Source organism: Ursus americanus, chromosome X, assembly GCF_024610735.1.
Source record: "Ursus americanus isolate L20-20 chromosome X, mUrsAme1.1.p, whole genome shotgun sequence".
Classification (NCBI taxonomy): Eukaryota; Metazoa; Chordata; class Mammalia; order Carnivora; family Ursidae; genus Ursus; species Ursus americanus.
The window spans coordinates 63,229,116-63,245,337 of NC_142164.1; the positions used below are offsets into that span (position 1 = coordinate 63,229,116).

The following is a 16,222-nucleotide window of genomic DNA, read 5'->3' on the forward strand; positions in this document are numbered from 1 at the left end:
TGCATGAAAGACACCTCAAGAATTCTTTCTTGGTCGTCGGCTCTGGACTCCACCCCACTGAACCTCACCTATAGTCCCCAACCTCATCATATGGTGCCCGAACGTGGAACTTTGGGCTTCGGTGCAAAATTGGTGAGTACTTTCCCTTCTCTTCCTTTACTGTCATTTCTGGGGCTCTTCAAGTAGTATGGTCTTATTGGAACACTTTCATGTCGACTGCTCAGGCCGCAACCCTCTAGCCCGTGGCTGCTCTATGGGGAGGAGAAAGCCTGACTTTTGGCTGGAAGTTAGTACCCTGGCCGAGATGGTAATAAGACCCAGAAACTTGATGCCCCCTCTTTACTGCTGTCCTTATACAAAGTTGTCTGTCTTGGGCACGGGACAGCCACCTAAGTGACTAGCATGGCTGCCAATCTTAAGACTCCCATGTGAGGTTTCCTCCTGATGGATCTAATGCGATCCCCTCCACATTGCTGGTCTAGCCCCTTCTGGCCGTGGGACCTCCACTTGGAGCTGGCTGAAACCAGTACCCGATGGAATTACAACCCAACTGGGGACCATTTCCCAGGGAAGTTGGCTGTAAGGACCACCTGTGTTGGAATGTCGCTTAGAACATGATGGATTTCTGTCTTTACTGTTTTCCGTCAATGTCCTCTACTAATTACTTAGGCTACAAAATTTGGTAATTTCCCCTTGTTAAACTTTTCTAGTTTTCTCCATGGGTTAAAAACAGCTGGTTCTTCAAGGCAAGGCAAAATAAGGCGTGACCTTCACGGCACGACCTTCAAGGCGTGGTATTTCAGTCCATTCACCAGGCACCCATCGGCTCCCTAGGATGCGATGGGGTAGGGGAGGGACACCGGCATCCTTTCTATGGGCCTTTTACAGCAGGAATGCCTTCATGGGAAGGCAGGATTGTGATCAATAGCGATTTTTGTTGAGGGATGCCTCCAGTCGCTTTTGACACACAGGAACCTCTGACATATCCTGCGTGGGATGCCACCCAGGAGTTGTGGGGGATTTGGTAATGGACTTTCTTTACTTTTCTGAGCATGGCCTCAGTAGGCTGCTTCTTCAGTTCCCAAGGACTCTACCTCGGGGTGCCTTCTAACCCATTGGAAACAATTCAGATTGGAAAATTTAGGAAAGCACTGATCTCCTGTAACACTGCATGGTTTCAGTGGGATCTATCAGTTGGATCTCTTCTGTAAGGAACAGGGCAAATGGACCTAGGGTCCCTTCACTGCTTGTACCTAGGCCTTCATTGCTCTACACCAGGACCCTGACGTAAGGGCCTCTTGCAGAATGTGTTTGCCCAAATGGGTCAGCTAGTAAACTCTCTCCTGACATATTGGATGATAATTATCTAAATAGGCCTCCTCTGAGTTAACCCAGGTTGTTAACCTGCCATCTCTAGCAAAGGGGACTCTTGACTCTCTTCTCTATCACTGTTCCTTCCAACAGATGTGGGGGCTTCTCCCTCACTCATTTCCTGGGTTAATGGCTATAACTAGAGCCATCTGTGGTTAGTCTCCCTTGGGACAGGGACTTTATGGAATATTCCCAAGCAGGCTGCCGAAACTCCCTTTGTTTCGGGGAAATTCCCTGTCTTCTCTGGCCCGACATGGACTGCCTATTCCCTCTTGTTGGCGGGAAAACACGGCGTCTGCTCCTGTTGGAGCTGGTGAGCTCGAAAACCAGGAACCCTTTCTCTGCCTTCTGGCGGCACTTTGTCTCCTCTGTCTCCCCCTCCTCCTTCTTTCTGCAGGCACCATGGCTGCTCCTCCTCCCCTCACCATCAAGGAACGAAGAAGAGCACCCCCTGGACCTAATGTTACCCACTCCAGATTTCCCCACCAGTGTCTCAGGTAAAAAACTGAAAATGGTGTGGTCCCAGGTGGAACATAATTCAGTATTTAATTAAGTCAAGTGTGTTGGTTTAATTAAGATCGACAAGTTATTGGCACTGAATGTAAAACTTTTATTCTATCGAGGTTTACTGAAGGCCAAACTTGTGTTACCTCTGTTGTGAGTTGTTTGTAAAAATATGACTAAAATGATGGTTAATTGTCTGTCTCAAAGTTTTCATGGGTAATTGTTAAAATAGCTTTCAAAGTCTTCGGTAATCTGAATCTTTATTGCTTGGATGGTAAATGGGATTGAATTCGTTGGACATCTAGGTCTTTTTAAAATAAGATACAGTGCTGAAGCATTGATTACTGCATGTAGGTTTGTGCTTTTGACTACTTATTGCAAGAAAATAAGGATATTTAAATCTGTTGGTAAACATGTTTTGTGCTTAATTGATTCATAAATTTGCCATCTAAATGTTTTGGTGTAACAGTTCACAGTTGGTTACTACTTAGTTTTCACTGGAGACTAAGGTTTCTAAGGAAACTCTACTAAATGTAATGAAGGCTGATGGAAATAAGGGAAGCAACTCTGTATGTAGAAAAGTAGGACATATGTAAGGAGAATATGGAATGCATTTTTTTGTTGAAAGTAATATTGTCCTAAATAAGATGGTCATTTGGAAAGATGGCATGGGATAAAATCTGAATGCAAAAGAAAGTTGTAGAAGGAATTTTAGGTGTGGGCAGAACCGAATAAGAGTGAAATGAATGGATTTTTAAGATACAGTGGTATAAGATCTATGTCTGCTTCCTCTCTGTTTAGAAAGACAAAGGTTTCTTGAATTGTTCATCTGCTCTGGATAAGAAAATGTAAACATTTTTCTCTTTGCTCAGAAAACAAAATTTCTATGTTTTGTCATTTAACAGGTCTTCAATCACTTAGTTAAAACTTCTCTGTATTAAGCTAAGTTTTGCTAACAACCATAAAACCCTGCATATTTGCCTTCAAATCTCGCATTGTCACCTTGGTTAAATAAAAATAGAGTTTTGTAGTGATCTATAATCCTATTCAGGCTTGTGCTATAATTTTAAGGTTTTAACAAACTTTACCAATATTTAAATTGTAAATGAAGTCTCTTTAACTCATTAGGCCTTTTTCTTTGGTATGCTGAGTTACTCTGGAAGCACTGTTAAACAAATGATAAGCCTTAGGTTACATTTGGGTAAATGCTGTAACTATTCTAGAGATAATATGCAATTCCTAAAGTTTTAATGTTTTAATATAAGGTCACCATCACTCTTTTCTGGCTATCGAAGTGTTGTGTGTCGCAGAAGTAACCTGACTTCCTTGCCAGCTATACTGTAAACTCATCAGTTACTAACCATGTCCATTCTGTGTTTTTGTTATTTGTAATTGTTCTTATTCTCTTCTAAAATGAGTTTCATCTTCAAAGAGATTCATATAAAGGACTTTTTTAGGACAGGTACAGGTATTCGATATCTTTTTTGAATCTTAAAACTGAACTGGGTAAAAATTTCCAGAACTAACTAAGCTGCATTCAAACTAAACAAGAATTAGTAACATAGGACTAAATGAACTAAAACATTATAATGTTGTGACTCTTGCTTAAAACATTACTGGTTCTCTAATGTTTGCTCTTTCAGATTGAGGAAACTTTCTCTTAAGATATCAGTGATATACAGAAATAATAATAAAGCAAATTAAAGGATTTAACTTTTCTCTCTACCTGAACCCTCTGAAATTAAAAAGGTCTCAGTAAGTATTGTTTCTTCCATGGCAATCATAATCATTTGCATACGTTCAATAAGTATTGTTCTCCTTGTAACAGGACACCATTGGAAATATTGGTTATTTTACCATAAGGTTTTGACTGGAATGTCATATTTGAGAGACATGCATAGACTCAGATATGACCAAACAGCTTTCAGGAACTAAGGTTGACTTTATGAAACCTGGAGCCATGAAGCCGCTGGAAATGGCCTGATACCTTGCTTACAGAGTTCCCAGCAGCCTCACCAGATGAGTAAAGAATGTCACTTCCTGGCAGGTGCTGGAACCTCAGGATACTTTGGGGACCTCGTGGAGAGGAATCTGCCCAAATCTACAAGTATTACAGGCATGACTGATGACAAGTACTTGGCTTGGCTTCTGGCCTGGAGAGGCTACTAAAAGTTCAACCTGGAGATTCCTTACAAAAGTTCCAGCAAAGCAGATTCTAAAAGATCTATGCGATCAGTCACTATTCTTGCTGAATTTATGTAAACAATTAGGCCAAGTTTGTTAAAACTGGACTTGTTTTACAAACAAATTAGTCCTGATTCGGCTATCTCTGGAAATGAGGGTTATTTTAGAGAGAAAATTTATGTTTAAATAACCCACCTTTGTGGATGTTAAATTCTAGATCTGATTGTCCTTAAATGTTTGCTTAAGCTAGACAACTTGAGGTAAACTTAAGAGAAATAGCTTTTTTCTATTTCTATACAATAGCTCATGTATAGATAATCTTCATGCTTTTTATTCTATGGGGCTAATAACAGGACCCCATGGGCATATAATTAATTATTTGAACAACTGGGAAATGGGATAGATTCCCTAATGATTGTATAACTCGGCTATCGCCTTGACCAATGTGGCTGGGATGATGAAATCATTCCCTAAAAGCCAGAGCATACCCCGCTCCATAGGGTTAACTATGGGCTTGTGGAGATAATGGATGACCCCACTTTCCTTGTGACTGGACTGGATGATGACTTGGGGATGCCTTTATCTCTTGACAAGTCTTCCCCCCACTCGCCAGTGATTCCTTGTTAAGATATTAAGGCTAGACCTCAAACAAAGGAGGCTTCTTAATGCCTTCATCCTGCATAGTTAATTTATCCTAGAAGACACCTCTATGGATGTACAAATACAAGGAGAGGCTTTAGCCAAGCATACAACAGCCCTCCTGGTAAAAGGAGCCTCAAAGCTCACCATGGGACAGTCTCTGACTATAATGACTTCATATCAGGTCCAGAATGTTTTAGAGACCAAAGGCCACCAATAGGTGATAGGAGGCTGACTTACTAAACACCAGTCTACTCTTATAGATATGCCTGACATAATACTTAAAACCTGTCAGACTTTAAAATCAGCTACCCTTAAGTCTGGACCTGACCATTGTACTTCTATAGAGCATAACTGTTCAGAGGTTACTAATTTGGTTATTCTAGTTGATCAGATTTAAGATGTCCCTATTGAAAATACAGAGGCAATTGGTTCATCAATGGTAATAGTTTCATGGAAAAGAGGGGTAAGAAAAACTGGGTATGCTTTAGTCAAGTCTAACTCAAGACCGTTGAGGGCAAAGCCCTGTCAGCAAACATGTCTGCCCCCAAAGCAGAATTAATAGCGCTCTCCCGAGCTTTGCAATTGGCAAAGCCTTAAAGATATTTATACTGACTTCAAATATATTTCCCTGGTCCTCCATGCTCATGCTGCAATTTGGGAAAAAGGGGGATTATTATCAAGCCATAACTCCCCAATCAAATAGGAGCCTGAAATCATTGCATGTATGGCCTTCCAAAACCAAGTAACCCTTGAAATCCTGACTGCAGTTTCAAGGAGGCCCAGTATTATATGACTGGCTCCTGGCTGGGACCCAATGGCTCTGCAACTTAACCTGTGTCCATAGCTTCCTCCTTGCTGGATAAGCCACTGTACTCTGGATTTTGCCTGGATGCATGGATGAATTATTGAAACCATTATCAACCCAGCCAACCTTCCAAATTTAAAACCATGGTGGACATGTTCTGTGTCTCACTGGTATGACCACCTAGCATTTATCTTTGTTACCTCTTTGAGACTGGAGAATGTTGTTTGGCACATGGAAACTCTTGAATACATGGTCAAAGCCCTAAGTGATACTCTACAGAATAGAGTGATGTTAGATGTTTTTAACTGCTATACAAGGTGAAATATGTGGTAGCATAAAAACAATGCTGTGTATACAGTCCAGATTACCACAAAATACTTCTGGGTTTCTAACTGACATAAATACTTAAATTGGCACTTTAAATTATCTCTTTCCTTTAGTGATTGCTTTAAACTCCTGGACTGGAGGAAAATTATCAAAGGTCAACTATCAAAGATCCTTTATTCAGATCTCTCCTTATAATATTAACCTTGTTTTGTCATGTCTGATGTCTCCCTGCCTAGTGCCAAGACTCCTTCACCACCATAACTTCTGGCTAACAGATAATACCTTCTACTCAAGGAGGTTCATCCATGTTGTCTACGTTGGATTCAGCTGCCTCCCCTTTCATAACTCCCCTGTATGTTCCCCAACTGACTAATGTTGACCCATAGGTAGGGACATCTATATGCCCCTATTCAGCAGGAAGAAGTTACAGAAGATGAGACCTTCCACCTTCAACAACCTTAAAGATCTAAGGGTCAAAATTGTTCAGGGGGGAAATGATGAGGGAACGGAAGGCAAGCTGAGGACAGAAGCTGACACCCTGCAAACCTCCCCCCCCATGGGTGTATGCAACATTCCTCAGGCACTCCTGGCTGCCCTAAAGGACAAAGAAACAGTCCTTACTACCTACAGCCCATTGACAAGTCCTTGAAACAGGCATGGTGACATTCCTCTAGGAACTCAGCTGCCTTGATGTCAATACTTTGCTAAGGGCAAAAGGCAGTCCTAGCCTGAGTCCCTCCCCCCCACCAAGATCCTGTATGTATAAAAATTCCTTTGGAAACTTCCTTTATCTCTAACCCCCCCCCCAAGATACGTGTTGGCAATCATCCCCCAGGCATATAGCTCACCGGTATACATCTGAAGGGTCTCATGACTAAGGTTTTATTAGATGGTAATAAATAACCCTTTCCCAACAGTAGCTAGCCCCCTCAAGGTCCTGGAGACCTTGCTTCCAAAATTCCTTAGAGACTTACGCTATCCCTAGCCCCTTCCCCACTTGAGGGTATAAAATAGGCCATTCCTCACAACCCCAGGGCAGAAGCTCTTTCTGCCCATGGGTCCTGTCCCCGTGCTTTAATAAACCACCACTTTGCACCAAAGACACTCAAGAATTCTTTCTTGGTCATCGGCTCTGGACTCCACCCCACTGAACCTCACCTATAGTCCCCAACCTCATCAAGTTAATACATATTCTTCTCGAATTATTTCAAAAAATAGGAGAGGAAGATCAGAGTTAAGATGGTGGAGGAGTAGGGCACCCTAGGTTTGTCTCATTCCTTGAATACAACTAGGTAGTTATCAAATCATTCTGAACAGCCAAGAAATCAATCAGAGACCTGAGAAAACAAATACTGCAGGTCTACAAGGAGAAAAATGACCACCTTTTGGAAGGGAGGGGGTGTGGAGACTTAAAACTGGTGTGATATAGCTGAGGATAAGGGCAGAGGGGAAGGGAGCCTGTTGAAGGAGGTTACTGCAAAGTATAATAAGCAGTGAAGCACAAAATCTGAATTTTTAGAAGTCTGCTACAGTGGGGGATGTGCCTGGCCTAACGGTGCTCAGATGGTGAAGTGGGGCAGAGGGATCCCCTGGGTCTCAAGGAGAATGGGTAACACTTTAGTGCAGCACTGTTTCCAAGCATAGAAGCATAGAAGCCAGGTGAGGACAGCGAGTCTAGGTTCTAGTTGTCTGCTCTGTGTTGCCATAAACTGTATACTGCAAATCTGTTGTGCCACCATTTTCCCGGGATGAGTCCAGCAAAAGACAGAAACATGGAGAAACCCTCCCCAGGAGGAACAATACAGGTCGGCACCACAGTAGTCCCAACAATTTGGAGTTTTGAAACTCAGTCTTGTGTTTGAGATAAAAATGCTTGGACACAGGGGCGCCTGGGTGGCACAGCGGTTAAGAGTCTGCCTTCAGCTCAGGGCGTGATCCCGGCGTTCTGGGATCGAGCCCCACATCAGGCTCCTCCACTATGAGCCTGCTTCTTCCTCTCCCACTCCCCCTGCCTGTGTTCCCTTTCTTGCTGGCTGTCTATCTCTGTTGAATAAATAAAATCTTAAAAAAAAAATGCTTGGACACAGGCAGGGTGGACAAAAAGCACAGAGTTATGACAGAAACCGGGTAGACAAGAGTGATTGGTTGCTCTTCTGTGAGGGCTCACTGAAGACTGGGGGGTGCGAATTTTCAGCACAGGGTCTAGAGAGCAGGGCACCACCATATTCATCCTGCCCATCAGTGCTGAAAGCCTTCACGGAGCAAAACAGCTCCACCTAGTGGAGTCCAGAGCCTCAGACACCAAACCCTGCCTCCCTGTGCACCGGAGATGCATTTCCACTAGGGCAAGTCCACCTGAGAATCAGTGCAACAGGCCCCTCCCCCAGAAGTCCATCACAAACAATTTGCTCATACCAAGTTTACTGGTCATACAGGGCTGCAAAGCTTTAGCTCTAGGGGAAAATATTATCTAGCATCCTTTCTACTTTTATTCTTTAGTTTGTTATTATTTTTTCAGTTATTTTCTTATTTTTGGATTCTTTTGAAATTTTTGTTTATGTATGCTTTATATGTATTTTTATTTTTCTTTCCTCTTATTGTATTTAATTTTATTTTATTTTTATGCACACATATATAGTTTTTTTCTTATTTTTGGATCTAGTTTCTTTTAACAAGCAGACCAAAACACATCCAGGATCTAGGGAGTTTGCTATTGTTGTTGTTGTTGTTGTTGTTGCTGTTGTTGTTGTTGTTTTTCTTTTCCCTTCTTTTCTATTCTGGACAAAACGACAATATGGAGAAATCCATACCAAAAGAAAGAACAGTAGGTAGCACTCACAGCCAGGGATTTAATAAATACAAATATAAGTAAGACCTCTGAACTACAATTTAAAAGAACAATTATAAGGATACTTGCTAGGCTTGAAAAATGCATAGGAGACACTAGAGAATACATTACAGTAGAGATAAAAGAACTAAAATCTAGTCAAGCCAAAATTATAAATGCAATAACCAATATGCAGTCCCAAGTGGAGGCCATAAAAAATGTTGAACAAGGCAGAAGAGCGAATCAATGATATAGAAGATAAAATTACGGCAAATAATACATTTGAAAAGAAGAAACAAAACTATTAGATTACAAAGTTAGACTTAGGGAAGGCAGCAATTCCATAAAGCAAAATAATATTCATATTATAGGTGTCCCAGAAGAAGAAGAATGTGAAAAGGTGGCAAAAGGTTTATTTGAACAAATTATAACTGAGAGCTTCCCTAATCTGGGGAAGGAAATAAGCAATCAAGTTCAAGAGACACAGAGAACCCCCCTCAAAATAAACAAAAATAGGTCAACATCATGATCTATTTTGGTGAAACTTGTAAATTTCAGACATAAAGAGAAAATCCTGAAAGCAGCTTGAGACAAGAGCTCCTTAACCTACAATGGTAGAAACATTAGACTGGCAGCAGACCTATCCACAAAGACCTGACAGGCCAGAAAGGACTGGCATGACATATTCAACATGTTAAATGGGAAAATATATTTAGCCAAGAATACTTTATCCAGCAAGGCTGTTACTCAGAATACGAGGAGAGAAAAAAGTTTCCCAAACAAAAACCAAAAGAATTCATAAATACTAAACCAGTCCTGCAAGAAATATTAAAGGTGACCCTTTGAGCAGAAAGAGAGATAAAAAGTAACAAAGACCAGAAAGGAACAGAGACAATGTACAGGAACAGCGATATTACAGGTAATACAATGGCACTAAATTCATATCTTTCAATTATTAATCTGAATGTGAATAGACTAAATACTCCAATCAAAAGATATAGGGTATCAGAAAGGATTAAAAAAAACCCACTGACATGCTGCTTGCAAGAGACACATTTTAGACCTAAAGGCACTCCCACATTGAAAGTGTGGGGTGCTGGGAATGACCAGTAATCCTTGTACCGATGGATGAAAGATTACTCCAAACTTTCCTGTGAAAGAGAGGAGAAGGCAAGGGGGTCAATGCTCAGAGGTGAAGACCCTTTGCTCTTTGCACCTGCTTTTATTGGTCCTTCAGGATGATCACAAATCCTTATCACTGTTTTTCAAGCACATGATGTGTGACAAGGGGTCTTACTGAAACCGGGAGGAACTGTTTATGGGAAAGATATGATTTGCTAATTTACATTTTCTACAAGTTCTGCTAAACATAGCCTAATAGACAATGCCTGTGTCTCTTAGATCACAGGGCGACTGTTTGGACAGGGAAAGTTTCGGGAAGGCAATTCTCCGCAGCATTCCAACAGCAGAGTGGTCACACAGGCCTCGGCATTCCAAAGGCCTACGCCCTTCTCCAAAACCTTCCATGCCCTCAGCGGCCTCCGGGTTACATTTTAGCAAGCCAGGTATTATGGCTGGTTTCATGCTCTACATTAACCCCAACAGAGGGGGTAGAGAACACTTTGTCATGCTAATGGACATGAAAAAACAGTTGGAGTAACCATACTTTTATGAGATGAACTAGATTTTAAACCAAAGACTGTAATAAGAGATGAAGAAGGCCACTATATCACAATAAAGGGGTCTATCCAAACAGAAGATCTAAGAATTGTAAATATTTAGGCTGTAACTTAGAAGCAGCCAAATATATACACCAATTAAAAACAAAATTAAGGAAACTTATTGATAATAAAACAATAATAGTAGGGGACCTTAACACACCACTCACAGCAATGGACAGATCATCTAAGCAGAAAATCAACAAGGAAACAAGGGCTTTGAATGACACACTGGACCAGATGGACTTCACAGATATATTCAGAGCATTTCATCTTAAAGCAGCAGAATACACATTCTTTTTGAGTGCCCATGAAACATTCTCCAGAATAGATCACATACTGGGTCACAAATCAGGTCTCAACCAGTACAAAAAGATTGAGATTATACCATGCATATTTTCAGACCACAACTCTTTGAAACTTGAAGTCAACCATAAGAAGAAATTGGGAAGGACCACAAATACATGGAGGCTAAAGAACATCCTGCTAAAGAACGGATGGATCAACCAGGAAATTAGAGACAAATTAAAAAAATACACAGAGGCAAATGAAAATAAAACAGGACAGTTCAAAACCATTGGGATGTAGCAAAGGTGGTCCTAAAAGGGAAGTATATAGCAATACAGGCCTTCCTCAAGAAGCAAGAAAAGTCTCAAATACACAACCTAACCTTACACAAAAGGACCTGGAAAAAACAGCTATTAAGGCTTAAATTCAGCAGCAGAAGAGAAATAATAAAGATCAAAGCAGAAATCAATGATATATAAATTTAAAAAAAAGTAGAACAGATGAACAAAATTAGGAGATGGTTCTTTGAAAGAATTAACAAGATTGATAAACCCCTAGCCACACTTATCAAAAAGAAAAGAGAAAGGAACCAAATTAATAAAATCATGAATGAAAGAGGAGCGATCACAACCAACACCACTGAAATACAATTATAAGAGAATATTATGAGCAATTATATGCCAACAAATTAGGCAATTTGGAAGAAATGGATAAATTCCTAGAAGCATATAAACTACCAAAACTGAAAAAGGAAGAAATAGAAAACCTGAACAGACCCATAACCAGCAAAGAAATTGAATCAGTCATCAAAAATCTCCCAACAAAGAGTCCAGTGCCAGATGGCTTCCTGGGGGGATTTTACCAAACATTTATAGAAGAATTAATACCTATTCTTCTGAGAGTGTTCAAAAAAAAAAAAAAAAAAGGAAATGGAAGGAAACATCCAAACTCACTCTAAAAGGCCAGCATTCCTTTGATCCCAATACCAGAGAAAGTCCCCACTAAAATTTCCCTGATGAACATGGATGCAAAAATTCTCAACAAGATACTAGCTAATTAAGTCCAGCTATACATTAAAAGCATTATTCACCACGATCAAGTGGGTTTTATTCCTGAGCTATAGGGGTGGTTTAATAGCCACAAGTTAATCAACATGATACACCACATTAATAAAAGAAAGGGTAAGAATCATATGATCCTCCCAATAGATGTAGAAATAACATTTGACAAAATACAGCATCCTTTCTTGATAAAAGTCATCAAGAAAATATGGATAAAAGGAACATACCTCAACATCATAAAAGCCATATATGAAAGACCCACAGCTAATATCATCCTAAATGCGGAAATACTGAGCTTTTCTCTTAAGGTCAGGAACACAACAGGAATGTCCACTCTCACCACTGTTGGTGAACACAATACTGGAAGTCCTAGCCTCAGCAATCAAGTATCAAATATAAATAAAAGGCATCTAAGTCACCAGGAAGAAGTCATTTTCATTCTCTGAAGATGACATGAAACTGCATATGAAAAATTCAAAAGACTCCACCAAAAAATTGCTAGAACTGATACATGAATTCAGCAAGGTCACGGGGTATAACATACAGAAATCTCCTGCATTTCTATACACCAATAATGAAGCAGCAGAAAGAGAAGTCAAGGAATTGATCCCATTTATAATTGCAGCAAAACCCATAAGATACCTAGGAAAAAACCTAACCAAATAGGGTAAAAGTTCTGTATTGAAAACTATAGAACACTTATGAAACCAACTGAGGGAGACACGAAGAAATGGATAAACGTTCCATGCTCATGGATTCAAATAACAAATATTGTTAAAATGTCTTTACTACCTGGAGCACCTGGGTGGCTCAGTCAGTTAAGCCTCTGACTCTTGATTTTGGTTCAGGTCATGACCTCAGGGTCCCAAGATCGAGTCCTGTGTGGAGCTGTGTGCTTAATGGGAAGTCTGCTTGAGGTTCTTTCCCTCTGCTCCTCCCCCTGCTCATGCTATCTCTCTTTCTCTCTCTAAAATAAATAAATAATTTTTTTTAGAAAAGTCTATGCTACCCAAAGCAATCTACACATTCAATGCAATCCCTATCAAATAACACCAGCATTTTTCACAGAACTAGAACAAACAATCCTAAAATTTGTATGGAACTTGAAAAGACCCCAAATAGCCAAACTAATGTTGAAAAAGAAAAGGAAAGTGGGAGGCATCACAATCCCAGACTTCAAGCTGTATTACAAAGCTGTAATCATCAAGGCAGTATGGTACTGGCACAAAAACAGATGTAGATCAATGGAACAGAATAAAAAACCCAGAAATGGATCCTCAACTTTACAGTCAACTAAACTTCAACATAGCAGGAAAGAATCACCAATGGAAAAAAGAGAGTCTTTTCAACAAATAGTGTTGGGAAAATTGGACAGCCACACGTAGGAGAATGAAACTGGACTGTTTTCTTACACCATACAGAAAAATAAACTCAAAATGAATGAAATACCTGAATGTGAGACAGTAATCCATCAAAATCCTAGAGAACACAGGCAGCAACCTCTTTGACGTAGGCCATAGCAACTTTGTACTAGATACATCTCCAGAGGCAAGAGAAACAAAAGTAAAAATGAACCATTGGGACATCATCAAGATAGAAAGCTTTTGCACAACAAAGGAAACAATTAACAAAACTAAAAGGCAGCCTACAGAATGGGAGAAGATATTTACAAATGATATATCAAATAAAGGGCTGGTATCCAAGATCTATAAACAACTTCTCAAGCTCAATACTCAAAAAAACAAATAATCCAATCAAGAAATGGGAAGAAGGCATGAACAAACAATTCTCCAAAGAAGACATACAAATGGCTAACAGACACATGAAAAAATGCTCAACATAACTCATCACCATGGAAATACAAATCAATACCACAATGAGATACCACCTTACACCAGTCAGAATGGCTAAAATTAACAACTCAGGGAACAACAGATGTTGGGGAAGATGCATTCTTGGTGGGAATAGAAAGTGGTGCAGCCGCTGTGGAAAACAGTATGGAAGTCACTCAGAAAGTGAAAAATAGAACTACCCTATGACCCAGCCATTTCATTACTGGGTATTTATCCAAATGATACAAAAATGCTGATTCAAAGGGGCACTTGCACCTCATGTTTATAGCAGCAACGTCCACAATAACAAAAATATGGAAAGATCTCAGATGTCCATTGACAGGTGAATTGATAAAGAAGATTAGGTATACACACACGCGCGCATGTGCATGCACAATGGAATATTACTTGGCCATGAAAAAGAATGAAATCTTGCCATTTGCGATGATGTGGATGGAACTATGGCATATTATGCTAAGTTTAGTAAATCAGAGAAAAACAAATACCATATGATTTCACTTATATGTGGAATTTAAGAAACAAAACAAATGAACATGGGGAAAGGAAGGAAAAGTAAAATAAGAGGAACAGAGAGGGAGGCAAACCACAAGTAACTCTTAACTATAGAGAACAAATTGAGGGTTGCTGGATGGGAGGTGCATTTTTGGATGGGGTAATTGGGTGATAAGCATTAGGGAGGGCACTTGTGGTGAGCCCTGGGTGTTATATATAAGCGGTGAATCACTAAATTTGATTCCCGAAACCATTGCTACACTATATGTTAACTAACCTGAATTTAATTTAAAAAAAACTACAAGAAGATATCACATTAAACCAGTCAGAATGGATAAAATCAAGAACACAAGAAACAACATGTTTGGGTGAGGATATGGAGATAAAAGAATCTTCTTGCATTGTTGTTGGGAATGTAAACTGGTTCAGCCACTCTGGAAAACAGTATGGAGTTTCCTCAAAAAGTTAAAAATAGAACTACCCCACAATCTAGTAATCACTATAGTGAGTATTGACCCAAAAAGTACAAAAGCATTAATTCAAAGGGATTCATGTTCCCCGATGTTTATGGCAGCATTATCTACAATAGCTAAATTATGGAAGTAGCCCTAGTCCCCAATGATTGATGAATGGATAAAGAATATGTGGTATATATACACAATATACGATGGAATATTATTCAGCCATAAAAAAGAATGAAATCTTGCTGTTTGCCATGACCTGGATGGAAATAGACGGTATAGTGCTAAGTGAAGCAAGTCAGAAAAACACAAATACCATATGATTTCACCGTATGTGGAATTTAAGAAAGAAACAAGTGAACAAAAAACATGTAAAGGAAAAAGAAAGAGAGACCAAGACAAACCAAGAAATGACTCTTAGCAATAGAGAACAAACTGATGGCTACCAGAGGGAAAGTCAAAGGGGGGGGATGGATAAAATAGGTGATGGGGATTAAAAAGTGTACTTGTGATGATCACTGGGTGATATATGGGATTGTTGAATCACTATACTGTAGCTGGAAACTAATATAACACTGTATGTTAACTACACTGGAATTTTCAATAAAATAAAATAAATTATTCAGACTTCTTTTGTAAATATGGGAGAATTTCCATGTGCACTTTTGGAGAATATATACAATAGTCCTCCCTTATCCACAGTTTTGCTTTTGGTGGTTTCAGTTACCTTCAGTCAACTGTGGTCTGGAAGCAGATGATCCTACTTCTGACATATGGTCAGAAAGTCAATAATATTCTTTTTTGTGTGTGGGGGAAGGGGCAGAGGGAGAGAGAGAATCTTCAGTAGGCTCCTCACCCAGTGCAGAACCTGACATGGGGCTCGATCTCAATATAGAAAGTCAGTAATAGTCTAATTCACTTCATCACAATGCCTATGTCATTCACTTCACTTCATCTTACCATGTAGACATTTTATCATCTCATATCATCACAAGAAGAAGGGTGAGTACAGTACAATAAAATATTTTGAAAGAGAGAGAGAGACCACATTCACATAACATTTTTATGGTATATTTTATAGTATATTATTATAATCTTTCCATTTTATTATTAACAATTATTGATAATCTCTTATTGTGTCTAATTTATAAATTGTACTTTATCATAGGTATGTATGTATAGGAACAATATAGTGTATATAGGGTTCAGTACTATCTACAGTTTCAGGCATCTGTTGGAGGTTTGAGCACATATCCTTGGTGGATAGGGGCACACCTACTGTATTTTGCTGCTTTATGAAGTGTTCCAATATGTGTCTGTGTCTGTTAGGTCTAGTTGGTTTATAGTGATACTTGAGTCCTCTATGGACATACCTTGCTTTAATGTTCTTTGCTTTATTGTGCTTCACAGATACTGAATTTTTTACAAATTGAAAGTTTCTGGCAACCCTGCATCAAGCAAGCCTATTGGCACCATTTTTCTAACATTTGCTCACTTCGTGTCTCTGTGTCACATTTTTGTATTTCTCACAATATTTCAAACTTTTTCATAATTATTATGTTTGCTATGGTGATGTGTGGTTAGTGATTGACTCGCTGATAGCTCAGATGGTGATTAGCATTTTTTAGCAATAAAGTATTTTTTTCATTAAGATATGTACATTTTTTAGAAATAATGCTATTGCACAGT

The 16,222-nt window shown here is 39.4% G+C and overlaps 1 protein-coding gene across 3 annotated transcripts in view; it reads left to right on the forward strand.

Moving 5' to 3' along the window:
• ABCB7 (ATP binding cassette subfamily B member 7) overlaps positions 1-15,981 on the forward strand; it is a 311,206-nt gene extending 295,225 nt beyond the window's left edge. The window contains exons 16-18 of one of the 3 annotated variants that reach the window (XM_087860324.1): positions 75-132; positions 1,769-1,868; positions 15,944-15,965. In XM_087860324.1, coding sequence (XP_087716450.1) covers positions 75-132; positions 1,769-1,868; positions 15,944-15,950 — 165 coding nt within the window. In that variant the 3' untranslated portion in view covers positions 15,951-15,965. Of the gene's footprint in view, positions 1-74; positions 133-1,768; positions 2,908-15,943 lie in introns of those variants that run through there. The other 2 variants (XM_087860326.1, XM_087860325.1) reach the window with 2 other exon arrangements.
• Positions 15,982-16,222: the final 241 nt, after the last annotated feature.